This window comes from Platalea leucorodia (assembly GCF_965183815.1).
Source record: "Platalea leucorodia genome assembly, chromosome: 15".
Lineage (NCBI taxonomy): Eukaryota > Metazoa > Chordata > Aves > Pelecaniformes > Threskiornithidae > Platalea > Platalea leucorodia.
In genome coordinates this window covers 3,450,550-3,466,635 of record NC_138837.1, presented here as the reverse complement: position 1 = coordinate 3,466,635, position 16,086 = coordinate 3,450,550, and the positions used below count along the sequence as shown (strand labels likewise).

At 48.3% G+C, this 16,086-nt stretch overlaps 1 protein-coding gene across 1 annotated transcript in view; it reads right to left on the bottom strand.

The window, feature by feature from the left end:
- The window catches only part of GPSM1 (G protein signaling modulator 1), an 82,183-nt gene that overhangs the window by 24,627 nt on the left and 41,470 nt on the right, over nt 1-16,086 (bottom strand). Inside the window, exons 10-11 of the mRNA XM_082327762.1 lie at nt 6,152-6,222; nt 2,396-2,575 (exon numbers count right to left, since the gene is read on the bottom strand). Coding sequence (XP_082183888.1) covers nt 2,396-2,575; nt 6,152-6,222 — 251 coding nt within the window. The remainder of the gene's footprint in view (nt 1-2,395; nt 2,576-6,151; nt 6,223-16,086) is intronic.

Here is a 16,086-nt window from a genome sequence, read left to right as displayed (position 1 = left end):
GGAGTGCATTGATCTATTTTCTCTTTAGTGTCTGCGAGGAAGATGATGTCATTTTTTTCTGCACACTGCTGCTCTGCAGATCCTGTTGAATTCACTCTACGCTGTTTCACTACCATGAGCACCAGGCATGCCTGGGAACCGAAATAAAAACATACCCTCAGGATTCAGCTCCCAAAACCAGAGCAAGTGGGGAGCTAACACGCACACACTGCAAAGCCAGGGCACACAGGGCAGAGGCCTTGGGAGAACAGCTGGTGAAAGAACCAGACTGCAGCAGTCAGGTAGAGCCTGAGCCGCCCCTCTGCAAGAGCAAACCCTGGGCTTTGCATCCCTCCTGCCTGGTCCCCCATCCCCTGAAGTGTGGGAGGAGCAGCGTGTCCCTCACCTGCTTGCACACTTCCATCGGAGCCAGGAACCATCATGTAGCCCAGGTGCCTGACGGGCACCTCCTGTGACTGGAGTGCGGACGCCTACACTTGCTCTTTCATGGACGTTCACCAAAACCCCATGCGTACTATCACGAGGTCACTGGTGCTTGGCAATGTCCCATGGGGCCTTTTCTTAGACACAGCCTATGTACTCACAGCTACACTCCTGAGGAATGCTTTTTGCCTTGCTCTTAGATGGAGCATGACTTTTGTTTGGTTTCTGACTGAACGTCTGAGTTAAAAATACAAGGCTATTTCTGACAGAAGTGGGTTTTTTTCTGCCTTTGTGTTGCCTTGGATGCCCTCGTGCTGCTATCTCCTTTCTGGCTCAGATGAGCTTTGTTTTCCTTCTCAATGATCATGTTTGCAGTAGGTGAGCAGTAGGAAATGCTTTTCCTATTAGAACATTTCCACGAGCACTGTTGGGAATGAAGAATGAGCTCAGAGAAGTCTAAAAAAAAACCCAGTTGGTGTACAGATCCTGTCTCCAGTGGTCAGAGCACTGAAAATCAGGAATGCCTGTGGGCAAAAAGGGATGTGTACATACGCACATGCACACAGGTACAGCAGGACATGTTCTCCTCGTGACCCGCAGACCAGAAACAAAGGATTCAGTGCTAGAAACACTTCCAAGCAGCCCCACTTTACAGACAGGCTGCATCCCAAGCTCTGCAGCTCAGACCCTTTCTTAGCCAGCATGAAAATATTTTATTTTGCTTTTCTTAAATACCAAGAAAAAATAGGCCTATCTTTCCTGGCTTGGATTTATTCCATCTGGAATCACTGCATGATCACAGGACTGTGAAAGTGTGTTACAGCCTCAGTATAAAGCAAAAGCCCAAACACTTTCAAGAACCCATACAATCATTAAATCTTTGCTGTTATGCTCCATCTCCTGGCAACAACGAGCTGAGGACTTGGGGCTTCTCACTTGAGATCACCGAGTTCAAATATCTCCAAGCCCCTTCCCACAATCCAGAAACATGCCATCGCTTGTGGGTGTGATTCCTGTCTCCAGGACTGAGAACAAAACCAACACAGCTGCAGGAAACTTCCCCAGCACGTTGTATTTGCCATGTGTCACAACAAACATCCACACAACCAGAAGATAATGGCTTAGCAAACAGCTCAATTGTTCAGGCTAAGGACTTCAAAAAGGCACATGGAGAACTTTCCAGGACACGGATCCCCACCACCTTCCAGGGAGCCAAGCACAGACTGAGCGAGCTCTTCAACGCCCAACACAGGACTTACTGCAGGCCAGTAACCCATAAATCACTGACATCAGGGCCAGTTCCTCTTGCCAGCTGCTGCTCTTTAGGAAGCATGCTCCACCTAACTCCTAGACAATGATTTTCTATCATCTCTGCCTAATGATTGATGAATTCAAAGAGACCACTCTGCACATTGCTACTCTGGAGACCATCCACGTGATCAGATGAGAGGAAACAACACCTAAGGTCCCAGATTTGGCAAAGGCAAACAGCATTTTTGGTTGCTCATCAAAAACCTGAAAAGGGCTCTGTTTCTTGAAGCCCACGCCTCACGAACCCCAGGAGGCTGATCGAGCCAGGCTCCGCACAGCAAGGGCTCCAAATCGCTCTGTTCTTCTGGAATTCAAGGCATCACCTCCTGACAGTCCCAAACTCAGGAAAATTCAGGTCTAAACTCTCATCCCTCAAGAAAAGGTTACCAATACCACCACTAAATACCAAGCTCTCATGAACTAGTTCACAATGGAGGTTACTACCATTGTTCTGCTTAATGGATAGCGAAGCCAAGGTTCAAAAAGGCAAAATGATTTGCCTACAGTTACCCAAAGAGTCAACAGCAGAGCTATACGCAGGCTCTGTTTTCCAGCCAACAGGCCACACTGCCACCCCCATACCAGGTTAGAAACGGGGTAAGAACGAATATGCTATAAGAAACTCCCAGATCAGTACTGGAGGAAAAAAACATCTTCCTACCGACTGTGACACCTGGACTCGGACTTCGCTGGCATCCAGTGGCGATGTACTCGACCCCTGGGACTTTCTCTCTGAACTGGATTGGTGCTCCCGGTATTTCTTTGACCTTGCAGGTAATGACAAGAACTCTTTTCCAGAGATCTTCATGTCTCCCACGTGATGGCTGTCCCCATTCTGGTCCTTGGGAAAGCAAGAAATAGTCATTGCAAAAACTGCCTGTCTCAGGTTTACGTGGAGATCTGTTGGCAAATGTCCACTGAACAGGAGATGCACAGAAGCAAGAAGTTAACGTGGAGTTTAGATGGTGTGAGTTGCCACTCACGATGTGCAGAGTTAAATGAGGACATTTTGCCTGTCTCCGCAATGGGTGATTTTAACGAGTGGAGAGGAAACATCACCCAAACAACACACAGTCAACTCCTCCATAGGGAGAAGGCACAGAGAAGTAGCATACTCTTAAAAAATCCAGGGATGGAGGTAGAGACATGGCTGGTTTATTTACAGGCATAGGGAATGATGGATGAAAGGTCCAGAAGCAGTCACCGCTGCTAGCGATCTCTGGCAACGGCACTCATAAAAACCTCTTGCAAACAGGGTGGCACGCTCATCTTGCTCAGGATACCAAACTCTTGGCACGAGTCCCTCCACTTGCTGTATCTTCACTTCTTCCTAGTGCCCAGCCGTGCTGCAGCCCACACTGACCCATGGATAACCTGACCATGCCCCAGGGAACATGGCTATGCTAGATGCTCCACAGCATTTCCCACCTCTAGGATTTGGCTCCCAGCACACACGGAGCGTTGCCTGCCTCAGTGTCTCCCACTGGCTTCAGCAAGAAGACAGGCCCATCCCAATGGTTTCCTAAACGGCAGATTAACATGAAAGTCCCATTCACCTCTTTTGCCAACCCTCATGCTACCAGAAGCACGTGTGGACCGCAGGATAACACGACTAACTACAACAGATGGTTACAAGCAGTCCCCTGTTCTCTCACTGCTGTCCTCCTTTGCTCTCTTAAATGCTTCTGCTCAGTGCTCCCATAGACATATAAAATATAGCATTATCAGCCCTGTGCAATGCATGGGGAAACTGAGGTCACAGAGATTACACATCTCTCAAATTCTAATTTTTGTCCCTTCTCACTACAGCTCCTCACTTTGCTTTTCCAGGCCCTGCCTTGTGCCTGGCTCCTCCATTCTCACCCCGCTCCTGCAAAACGCACACAACCCTATTCCTTCTCTGTCAAAAGACTCAGGTTAATGGCCCTGCCTGTATTATCAGAACAGCCTCATTACTGCTGTCACGCAGACGAGGCCCTCGTACAGAAGCACTAGCAGGACTATTCAGCGTGTAGCTCCAAAGACACTTATTAAAGGCACCAGGCATTTTACATGTAACTGGTGGGAACTGAGTGCCTAAACCTGCTTAATGCTTTGGGCTTCGGTGTTTCCAGGCTGCAAACTGCCTCTTTATCATACATAAAGCACTGAGGGGGCTCCCCAGGGTGTCCTCACTGTGGCAACTACGATGCAGGGGAAAGAAGCTTGAGCACAGCTCAGGAGATGACCCAAGGGCCCACGAGGTTGGGATTTAAGGGCACGTACACTGAAAAGCCAAGGATACTGAACAGGATCTGAAGTCACAGCACACCAAAACACAGTAGGATGCTGTAGCCAAAGACTTTTCCATTCCTTGCAATACGAACAGGAATAGTGAGAACAAGCAGGGAGAGATTCATTTCCCTAGACGCTATCGATGGGACCAACAGCAGTCAGGCTGGTGTCCGCATTTTGAAAAGCAGCCACAAAAGTAGCTTTCAGAACTGGAAAGAAACTGCCTTACAATGCCTTACTGCCTTAGTTAGAGCCCTCAAACTGTTCAGTTCATGACAAAAAGAATAGATGACTCAATTATGGCACATAAGCACCTTCAGGGTAAAAACCGGCATGTGATAAAGAGATTTTTAGTCTGGTAGAGAGAGGAATAAACAAGAACCAATGGCTGGGAGCTAAAACCAGGGAAGCTCAAAACAAGGAATAAGGCAGAGGTTGGAGAGAGCAGGATGATCAGGGAAGCAGCATTCCCACTATGTGCTGGGGCGTTCAGAGCCGACGCGGGTGCATCCTGGCAGACAGGCTCTGCCCAGACACACCGCTCCATGCAGAGGCGTTGGACAAGAGTTCCTGGCCTGTGCGGTACAAGGAGTCCCTGCTGGCTTGAAGGCTATCTCTGGCAGAGACACAGGGCAGAGAGGGTGAGATAATAACGAGAGGGTGCTGGAGAGAGAGATCACAGTTCACTCCACTGATTTGTTCTTTACAATCTTATCACCCTCACCATAGCAAGCCTGAAGCAAACAACCCTCTCCCGTGACTGTAATCACCTCTCCCTAGGAGCCGCAGCAGGGGAACTGCATCCAGAACACACTCGCAAGGAGAGGTGGACTTGTACATGCTCCACAGGACCACTGCAGGGGGAACAGGACAACTCATGTCTGACTCCACGGTTATGGACTACCCACAGCTCCTATTTACTCCATCCTCCCTGTGAAATCCCTGAAATCCCATAACCCTGCCTGAATTATTGAATGAGGCTCAGCTTTTACAGCAAAGAGTAAGAAACCAACAGCATTAGCAGCAAATCACACATCACCAAAACTGTCCCTACCAGTCCTCTGGGCCATGCTGCTGCGATGAGGATACGCATCGATGAGGATGCCGACATTGGGCATCGCTGTCCCTGCTATCAACCCCCCAGGGACAGAGCTGCACTGGTTAAAGCAGGTAGGAGCCAAAACGGCCAGTGGGCAGTTGGGAGAATTAATAAAAATACATAAGTGTATTTAGCATTTAACTCCCAAAGACAGTTAATTCGGGGAAGAGCTTTTGTTTGGCCCTCCCACTGCTTACTGGGATGTTTAGGTACTCAAATGGTTTTGCAAGCCTGAGGTTGTTTCCCACTGACTGTCTGCACCTACCTGCATCTTGAGCAGGTTTTTTCGCTCTGTGACACTTCTGTAAAAGGGGAAATGCTCCCAAGAACACTCAGGAGAGCCGTGCCTGGAAAGCACTGGATGCATGTACGTTATTTGTGCCGAAGACGTTCCAAAAAGGCAGAGCACGGCTGCCTGCCTGGCCACCTCCTCTGGAAACAGGCATGACTGGGCCCCATGGCAGCACCAGTGCCTGCCACTGGATTTTCTGAGAAACTTAAATGATCCCTGTAGGTGGAAAGGCTCAGTACCTCCCAGCTGACTGTAGAAACAGCCTTTGCCCTGGGGAGACTGAGAAAACGCTGATCTGCTTGGATCTGACATTTCCAGCAGCGAAGCAGAGCAGAGGCAATCCTTAGAGCCCCTTGGAACAAAGCCCTCAGCCTCCTGCAACGCACCATCTCCTGCTTCTGACCTCCCCTTCCCTACTTGTGCTGAATGCAGCACTCCGCCGGGCTAATAAGGCATTGAGATTTGCCACCAGCCACTACAGGGGCTAAAATGCTAATGATTATCCTCTCAATAAAGGGCTGTTTTTTCAAAAAAAGCATAGAAGTGGCTTTTTCAGCTTTCAGTTGTTAAGTGCCTTTTTAGTTAGACCAGCTGTTCCTCTCCTCCAAGCTCTCTAGAAACCCTCTTTGGTTAATCCCATTGACTCCAATGATATCTGCTAATTGCATACTTCCCTGCAAATGAAGCCAGTCAACAAGCCATTACGGATTCCTACTGATACTTAATCTTTGAGGCCAGACATCTTTGCTTACCTTTTCAGAAGGGAACTTCAGGAGGTCTAAGCTGTCCATGCTGTTCCTTTGGAGTCTCTTTGGCCTGGCTCCTGCAAAACAACGCACTCTCGCATCAGGAGGGTGTCACTCACCGACAGCACTAATGTCACACAGATAAAATTCAAACCAGGGCAGACCCTCCACTCCAGTTAACTACAAAGTCAAAAGGACGAGATGCTGCAGCTGTGCTGTCCTTGAGATTCAAACATGTTTTTTTCCTCTGTTGTTTTGGGTCTTTTTCAAAACACTATCACCGCACAGTCAGCAACAGCTAGGGCTGCGTGAAGGTTTTGCTATCGAACCAGTGGCTGGGTCACGCTACAACCCTGATCTCAAATGAGGTCTCTGGAATTCAACCCCGCTCCAAACAACAAAAGTCAGGGGGCTGACATTGAGAAAAATCATAACAAAAATATAGTCTAATAAATATGTGGATTTGTTGCTTTATCTTTGTGTTTTTAACTTAAAGAATATAGCTGGGATGCAGCTTTGAGCTTTTCTCTACAGTCACAGGAGCTGGAAAACTAAGTAAGGGAGCAAATATTTTCTAACTATCGTAGGCCCAGCCTTAAAGGGAACAAAACCTTGCCCTGCAGCTGACAGAGAAATCAGAAAATTTGACAGCATTCATTATATTTCTTTGAGATTTCATAAAATTCATTTTAACGTAGTATTCTAGCAATAACAGAGTGGGTGAAACACAGTTCAGCTCTGACTCCTGCTTTCCAAACTCTTTTTACCTCCACGTCTCCCTCCAACCTGCTTCCAGCTGCCATTGCCTTGCTCACTAACACAGCCAGGATTTACAAAATGGCCCTGGGATGCCTTCCACCACGTCTGGGAAAACTTCTGCCCTTCCACCTTCCTGCTCCCCTTCCCTGATCGTTCCTGAAGGTTCAGCTTAGCTGAGTACCACGTGAAATCCCACGCCAGCAACACCAAACAGAGCAGAAAGGAAAGCTTTGGACCCAAGGTCCCATGACAACTTCCAAGCTTCAGGGGAAATCCTGGGGGAGGGCGAATGAACGCATGTGAATTGAAACCCATCCCCATGCTGAGCCCTGAGAACGGAAACCACTGAGCTTTGTGTGGTTCCTGCAACAGCAAACTCACCAAACGTAAAGATTCCCCAGTTTCCCACCACCACCCAACAGCACCCTTGCTTATGTTACAGCAGCCCCACGGATCCTGTTCAAACGCAGGGTGCCACTGAGCTGCTCGCTAGACAAACTTAACAAGAGAGAAGGCACAAAATTAATAAACTAATTCAAGACCGACTGTAAGCAGAACATGGGGATTAAATGGAAAAAGCCACCAGGTAGCAGGGATTCCTGCACAAACACACATCCAGATCAGCCAGGGCTCTAGATGCGACCACAGCTGTATCTAAGCTACGGCAACTCCAAAGACACCGCTGCTTTGAGAAGTTCAACCTTGCTCCGCTTCATGAGATACAAAGAGAAGCTCAGGTCAGCTGGGACTTCACTAAAGGTCATGCAGATAAATGACACGTTAGTTATAAATGACCTAAAGCTAATTTCACTGCCCCTCGCTGCTTCTTCACTACCCTGAAATGATCTACCTCTTGCAGCCATAAAGATTCAAATAGGCAAAATGTTTCTGCACGTTTCTGTCTCTCTACTCCAAAAAGCACATTAGCATCAGCTTCGTTTTAAGGTGACTTCATTACTAGGCTTTGAATTCAGAAGGGACTGACAGCAGGGCTAGTGAATAGGTGCAGAACAGATATTAACGTGAGCGTACCATAAAGCCAGAGAGCAAGGAAAACATGTAATGATACGCAGTCACCATTCCTACCGAATTCTACCGCCCTCCGCACTGCAAAGCCAGTTGCTCGCTTGGCAGCAGCTCAGTAACAACAGGATTTAATCCCGGAAGGTCAGCAATTGCTGCTGACGCTGGCAGGGGTTCAGACACGGGACTGCCCTTCCTTTGGAGCTGGCAGGAAAAAAGGACTTTGCTGCCCTCAACAAAGCAGGCAGAACTCTTGATTTTACCATTTTTATTCCAGTCTTTGCTTATGTTTACTAATATATTTTATCTAAGGTATCTTATGCTTGCTAATCTATCTTAAGCACCTCCTGTAAGCAAGATGGGAAAGGCTCATGCTGTTGGATACCAACCAAATGATATGGTTATTTGGTAGCTGAACACATCTATTATTATGGGCTAGATGTGCACTCAGCTATGAAGACAGCTGAAACCATCAAGCCCAAGCCCTCTCCCACCATAAAATGGAGTCAGCTGCACCCACTCTCAGTGAGCACAACCCCCCACCCTGCCAGAGAGACCGGTTCACGCCATACAGGACTCCCATACGCTAAACACTGCCCAAGCTCAGGCTCCCTGGGGGCATCAGTGATACCAGTGTCCAGCTGGGAGAACCCAGAGCTCTTAAACAAAGCTGAGGTCCTGTACCAACTCAGTAGGAGACACAAGACGCCCCACACCCAGCTCCCATCGCTCCACCACGCTCCCACCAGCAACCTGTGGGCATCGGCACGGAGCGGCAGGGCTGCCGCCGGCCCCAAGCGTCCTCCCACGCTGCCAAACGAGCGAAGGGATTTTGGCTGCTGCCACGTCAGGCAGGCAGGAGCTCAGCGAGGGGAAGGCAGCAGCGCGTTCTGCCCCGTGGCTCCCGGGTACACGCGATGACGTTCTGGACATTGCTATAGCTGCTCATGGCTCTCGGTTCCCTCAGAATTACCTACGGTTGTATGTGTGGAGCAGCAAGGTGGGTCTGGAATAAAAGACACCTACAAACACTTAATCAGATGGTACGTTTGGGTTTCAAAGCAATGCCCAAGAGGCGAGGCCAGCATCTGGAAGCGAGCGTGCGTCACAGCGGCTTTTAACAGCCACTTCCAGGAAAGCAAGAAAGAAGCAAAGTGTGTCTGATTAGATAAACACACATCATTTCCAACAGTCTAAAGAGTCGTTAATTATACACCTCCGTCCTCAGGTGCTTTTGTACATTTGCAATAGCATTAAACTGCTGGCCAGAAACCATTAATCTCTGATTTGAGAAAACCTGCCTTCCCCTTTGTTAATTTAATATACATAGTCAGCTGAGACTACCCCAGCAATTAGGGCACACAGAACAATTTGTCTTTTTCAGTTGTTTTGATGCTGGCGTTCCTCTGTTACCATGTGGATTTCACATTCAGTTGAGCTAAGAGAGGAAGAAGTTGAGTTACAAACTCCACTTCAGAGCCATCCAACTCAGCTATTTTCTTCCAGAAAAAAACACGACCAATGCTGGGGCCAAACGCTGGTCTCGCAAAAGCCCACGGTTCTGCCACCCCCACTCACTGGGAGCTGTCCCGCAGGTGGAGCAAGCAGCGCCATTAAAAGGAACAGCTAAAAAAATTAAGCAGCTACCTATCAGTCAGGACTATCATAAACCAGACGGACGCAGCAATTCCCACCGCGCTTCCAGGAGCTTCTCCCCTTTACTCCACAGCAGACGCGCTCGGTAGCCTGCACGTACTCATCTTCCAGGAGAGCAGAGAGATTTCCATACTCACAAGCACCCCACGACAGAAGGAGTCCCGTTAACTTTCTGTCTCCGACCAGGACATTCCCTCAGATGGCTCCAGATGTAACTTTCAGCCTCCTCCAAGTTATTTTTCCCAGAAATACCTGCAGCACCACCTAATACTCAGCAAAAGTTCAACTCTGCCTCTTTCTCCCCAGTGCCGATCAACAGCGGCAGCAGCAGCCGTGGATGCAAAGGATTGAGCAGCTGAAAACCTTGGTCTGTTCCTCTGGAAGGTTTTTTCCTCTCTCCCCAGTATTTATTGGCATGTTTACCAAGCCTACTGCAGAGTAACGGAAAACCTCAGGGGCATTTCTAAATGCTCTCTCTGTCTTTAAGGTTTACTGAGGTCTCTAATAGAGCAAGTTGAAACCTTCTTGTGAACATCAGCTGAGCAACGCTACTGACTGGCCGTATTCATGCCTTGTTTTCCTCGAGCTCCTCGGATGTTGTTCTTTTCAGTGCTCAGGCTCAGGGTTGTTGTTTCATTTTTAAATATTTTTTTCAAAATCTCTTCCCCCCCTCCATGATCTCAACATCACCATGAACCAAGCGTTGTTTTTTTTTTACATTTTGATTTTGCAATTTGGTTCCTGAGGCGAGTTTAACGGTTTTCACATTCCTGTATTTTAAAACTTGATGAAGCAGTCCCCCCCTCCCTGGAAGGGAGCAACAAACTCCAGGGAGGGGGAACTTTACTGCAACAGAGCAGAGGGGGATGCTTATGTGCTTGACTCGTGTGCGTATGAGACATCTTTGCTTCCTCCAGCTCCTTCATATCCCCCATCTCACAAATACTCCTTATTCTTCTGTCTTTGGGACACTAACCCAACATATCCATGTCAGATATCCATCTTTATCCTGTCTCACATCCCCACCCTGCAGACATGGTGATGGTCCCTCTGCACATCCTTATGCTACCTGGGATGACATGGATACAGGAACCTTTATCTACAATCTCCTCTTCGCAGCCAGAAGTTTGGCAGGGTTTGGCTCCCTGCTTTCCTTGGGCTTTTTAAGCCGACCAGTGTAGAGCAACACTGCACCCTGCATGTCTGATGGAGAGCCTAAACCAGAGAGCTGGCATGGTGCATGCAGCGAGCACAGCATCTTCCCCCCCATTCTTCTCCTGTCCCCTTGGTATCTGTCACCAGCTCCACACTGCCTGGAAGGGCAGGATCAGTACGGTCTCCAGAGGGAAGGACCCTATTCCTGTACCGCAGGCAGGCCCTCCAACAAGTGAGTCCTCAGTTTTCAGGGTGCAAGTAGAGGAGAAATGCTCACATAGCAAAAATTCTCTAACAGTACCTTGCTACAAAGTGAGACGTAGCCAGAGAAAACACACGGAGGTGTTTTATCATAGGATGGTGATGGGATCACCCCATGTAAATTTGCAAAGCTGGGTAGACAGTGTGGGCAGAGTTTTGCTCCTCTATGGACAGTCTCCATATCCAGCTGGCGCTCCGGAGATTTCAGAATTGACAAGATCGAGCAGAACATGCGTAGCAGCGACTCAGGGAGCCCTGCCAGGAGCTCTCATCAAGCTGACATGTGCTTTGATAACTCCTAGGCTCTCCCCCATCTCCAGCAGCTTGGAGAGCTGCCTACTCCATCCCCTGCTTGAGACGAAGCAAACCCCCCCGACACAGATCGAGCGACAGTTCTATTTGCAGGCTGGGAACACGCTGTATCCCTCTGGGGTGGCTGTACCAGAGGAAGCAGAATTAAACCTGACAGTGGACTCCACAGAAGACCAAGAGGTAAAGGTTGTATGGCCAACACCATTCCCCTCTGCCTCCAGCCCTCCCAGCTGAGCCGCACGCACAGCTCAGCGGCAGCGGTTACCCCACGGAGCAAAAGCTTTGCACCACAAAGAACACAACAAAGCTTGGCATAAGCACTCGCTGTATTTTCATGAAAAGGTCATTTCTCTCCGTACCTGTATTAACTGAGATACTGACTTGGTTTTTTTGGGTGAGTTTTTCCAGCCTCCCCACATTTGTACAGACCCCAGCACTTCAGAACCTTGATTTTGGCAGACAACTCTAAATATTGCTCAACATGATTAAGTCAGACCAGCCAGGCAGTTGTTCAGGGTGGAAGACTGGTCTGTAAACCCTACCAAGCTCAGAAGTGACAGCGGAGATACGGTCCAGCAATCCAAATGCACACAGAGCATCTCAAATCATACGCTGCTGACATCTAATCAGGAAAGCTCTGTCAAACTAGTGCTCCGTTATTACTGCAAGCTCTTCAAAGAGGAGAAAAAAAAAAACAAACACAAAAAAAAACCCAAAAAAACAACAGCAAGAAAAGAAAGAGGGGAAAGGAAGAAAAAAAAGCAGCCTCCAGTGGGACAAGCATCTCATTTAAGGCTTTAATTAGTCTTCAAACACATAATGGGTTCTGGCACTATAAATCCAATTGACCTCTATTATTGCCAGCACTTGCATGATAAATGCTGGCATTTGTTTTCCCAGTTGTTACTGGGATAGAACAATACTTCCCTCTATTTAGAGAAAGCAAATAACATCAGCTATTTATGATGACTGCGCCATAAAATACTGGCACCAAGCTGTGGCATGCCGATCCATGGGAAGGGCCATCTGCTCAGCCCCCATCCCTTAGACAGGAAAGGACCAGGGAAATCCTGACAGCTCTGGCCCCTTCTGCGTCTGAGGATATGGCTAGCTGGGCAAACCAACCTTGTTCTCCCCATCAGTTATCCGAGGGCTTTTCTGGCACAAGCCAGACAAAAGTCAAGAGCAGGTATAGGTGACAACATAAAGGACAGTACACATGAAAATAATAAAGTCAACACATAGCTAAGGGCCAGGGAAAGCTGTGGGGAGGTCGTTTTCAATGTGGTGTCACATCAGACTTCCTCAGGAACGTGCTTTGGTCCCAACGCAAGGCCCTCCATCCTCAGCTCTCCATTGCCAGAACTGGGAGCCAAAAGGACAGGAATGAAACCTCTTCAGCTGGGAAGATCGGGGTCCAGCATGTTTGCTCTGATGTGCTGTATTCATTGGCACACAGACAGCACACAGCTGAGCAAATATCAGCCTTCCAGACAGATCCTGAGCACTACAAAAACCTTCTCCAGAATAACAATTTTGCAGGTTTTTTTCTCCGTGACAAAACTGTTCCTTTAAAAAAAGTATATACAATATGCAGTAATAAAGAGAAGTTACTTTTGAATCAAGATGCTCATCTGCCTGATTTGGGAGAAGATGCTTTGCATATGTGTCACCCGAGTTTCGCATCCTCCAGAATCCAGTCTGGCAGCTGAACAACTGGCTGAAAATAACAGCAATATTGCACAGAGACATGGCACCCAGGAGCCCCTTGCCATTTGGCTGACGGCATTCAGGGTGAGCAGCTAGCACAGAGGCTTCTCAGATGGGGAGAGGGAGTAAGGAGACGCTCTGGACCACGTGCCAGAAGAGCCTTCACATTCACGTGGAAGAGGTAAGACTTGGAGCAAAAGTCATCCTTGGAAACAGAGATGGCACAAGGGAGTTAACCTTCCCCGAGTGGGGGCAAAACCAATGCAGCTCAGGAAAGCTGCAATCTTTGAGTACAAGGTGATCTTACATCTTGTAGCCCTACAACTATTACTCATTGCCATGATGTTGGGCACATCTTTGATTCCAGTTTTCCCTCACACGTGCAATGGGCAGTAGCTTTTCTCTAACTGACAAGGCTGGAATAAGGCTTATTTGCAAATGAAGTGTTGGCAATTCAGGTCAAAGAATGAAGTATTTTGCTGCGTATTTGCAGGACCTAGAAAATGCAGAGCACCCAATCATGCAACACCTAACAGACAGTCAAATACAAGCCTTGGAGCTTGTGGGAAGCTCCGAAGCCACCTTAGAAGCAGCCTCCTATAACCATAACCTCCCCCAGGCAATGGTCTGCTTACAGATTAACAGTTGTGGGGACATGAGGATTTTCTGGGAGATAAACTCAACTGGGTGGAGCAGGCTGGGAGGAGGCATGTAACCTCAGGGCTAATTCAAGAAGAGTGTGAAAGGCTTGGCAGGAACACCTAGCTTTCTTCTAAGAGCAGGTTTTTCTCTGCCAGTGTATAGCAGAGTCTCATGACCTCCAGTCTTCCATTATCAGCTTGTGTTGAACAAGCAGAGATCAAAAGGAAACTGAGTTTGAGCTAGAAAGTGACACACAGTAATTAACAGCGGCAACATCTCCAGCAGCTAGACAAGCCCAATTACAGCAGCTGTGTCCTACAGACTGACTCAGGGAGGGCAAGAGAAAGAGCAACGCACATAGCAGAGCTTTGCAGCGATCACACGCTCACAGTAAAGCCCTCTAAAAAGAGAGGCAATGTACTTGACCCCTCCTCCGGGATCCTGTTGTGAATCAGTCACCAGACTGCAGCAGCCAGGCACTTTCCAGCTACTGGAACATGGCTGGCCACACCGGACTTCGAATTCATGAGCTCTGCCTCTACAAGCTGCCAGGTCTCTTTGCTAAGCGAAGGTCTGTTGTCTGAGTGCTTGTCCCTGCCAGGCTAGGGGCCAGCCTTGCTGCTGAGTGAAGGAGTGCGGTTCCTGAGGTCAGTCAAGAGATAACGGTGACCCATGCTGAGGGTCTGGCCTTGCCTTGCTCAGTGAAATGCCAGAGCAGACCATGGTCATCCATACAAAAACCTTTGAGAGGTAAAAAGTAATTCTAGCTGGGGGAGAACTTTCTTCTTCTCAGTCTCTTTCTTTCTCTGTGCTGCAAGAAAATACAGTAAGCAGAGGCATCTTGTTCCTAATAGTAATACTGTACTGTTAGACAGAAGATCATCGTAACCATAGGCATTTCCTGCATGTTGGCTACCAAAGGAAACTGTCTGTGGAAAGTGCATTTGGGAACCAGGCAGCAGACACCAGAGCTGGGATGGCTGCAGGAGCCTGGAACAGAAGCCAACGGGAACTTCAGGCTTCCCAGCTCGGAGCAGGAGTTTGTGTAAGGAACTGACAATTTCCAAAAAGTTAGCTCTCCCCACAACAAGAGGTTCCTTGATTTAATGGATGGCTTTGCCAAAAGCCACGTTGTATCTTCTCTGCCACAGGCTTCAAGAACTGGCCTCTTCCTCATCCTCCTCTCCAGCACTTGCGGTCTCCCCTGGCATCAAAATAAAACAAGCACCTGAGTTTCATTAGCACACTATCTTCTCCTCCAGTCCTGGAGCATTTCCTCTGCTGTGAGCTGAGAAGTCTTGCTGTACTTTACACTGACGCTGGGAAGGGGCTCGTGTATAAAGCAAGATGAAAGAACAACGTTAAATACTTCTTAACACTTGGAGAAGAATATTTTAAAACTTCATAAAGCCAATACTGGGGTAGTCTGAACTGAGTGCTAAATTACTCAGTTTAAATCCAAATGACTCAGAGGTTCATGCCCCCATCAGTGCTGCTGGAATGATTTAAGAGCTGTAACAGCAGAGGTTACTCAGATTTAAAGACGACTCATTACGAAGATAATGAGGAGGCATCCTTTAGAAGCCCTAAATCTTCACCCAAGAAGCCCCCCCATGCAAGCAGCACTCCTGTCCTTCCCACCTTGCTCCCTCGAGCATCACAGCAAGGACCACCACAGACCCAGGTCTTTTTGGACACCTTCCTGCAGATGCCTTACTGGGAGGCACGTGGGAACATTTGCGCTGGCACTCCTCCGAGCTCAGAAGCTAAGGCTCCACTGTGCATCTGTTAGAGCACAATAAAGCAACCAGACCACCTTGCATTCTGCCTTCCACTTTGCCAAAAGCTACTCTGCTTCAGTCAACAACCTCATCCATCAAACCCCTGCATAAGCAGGTACAATTAACCAGCACAGCCTTGGGCTTTCATTTTCAGAATGCAAAAAGGCTGAGCTGCAGCCCATCAGCTCTTGGGAAAAATCAAATATAGTTGAGGATACTTAATATTAAGCAATTTCAATTGCTATGCTTACTCAGTCTGACCGCTAAGAAGAGGGCAGGTTCCATGCTGAAGCCGTTAGCGATGTGACCCCTGTACTCACCTCCTCAACAGAAGCAAACGCTCCCTAGACACTGCAATGGCAGTCAGTCAGCAGGGCTGTCCCACTGTCAGAAGGACGCTGGTCTCAGAGGGCCACATCTCTTGGCTGTCATCCAGCACAGTCCTTCGCAGAAGGGTTGAGCAAACCATGGAGAAGGAACATCCCTGGCCCTGGGCAGCATCCCGGCCCGAGGCACAGGCTGGCATGGGTTAGCAGCACTGCCTCCTTCTTGCTTTGCATCAATAGAGGGCTGGTCAATCTAGCATATTTCAGCAGCCCTAAACACTTCTTAGATACTTCAAAGATATTTAAAGCAAGCAAA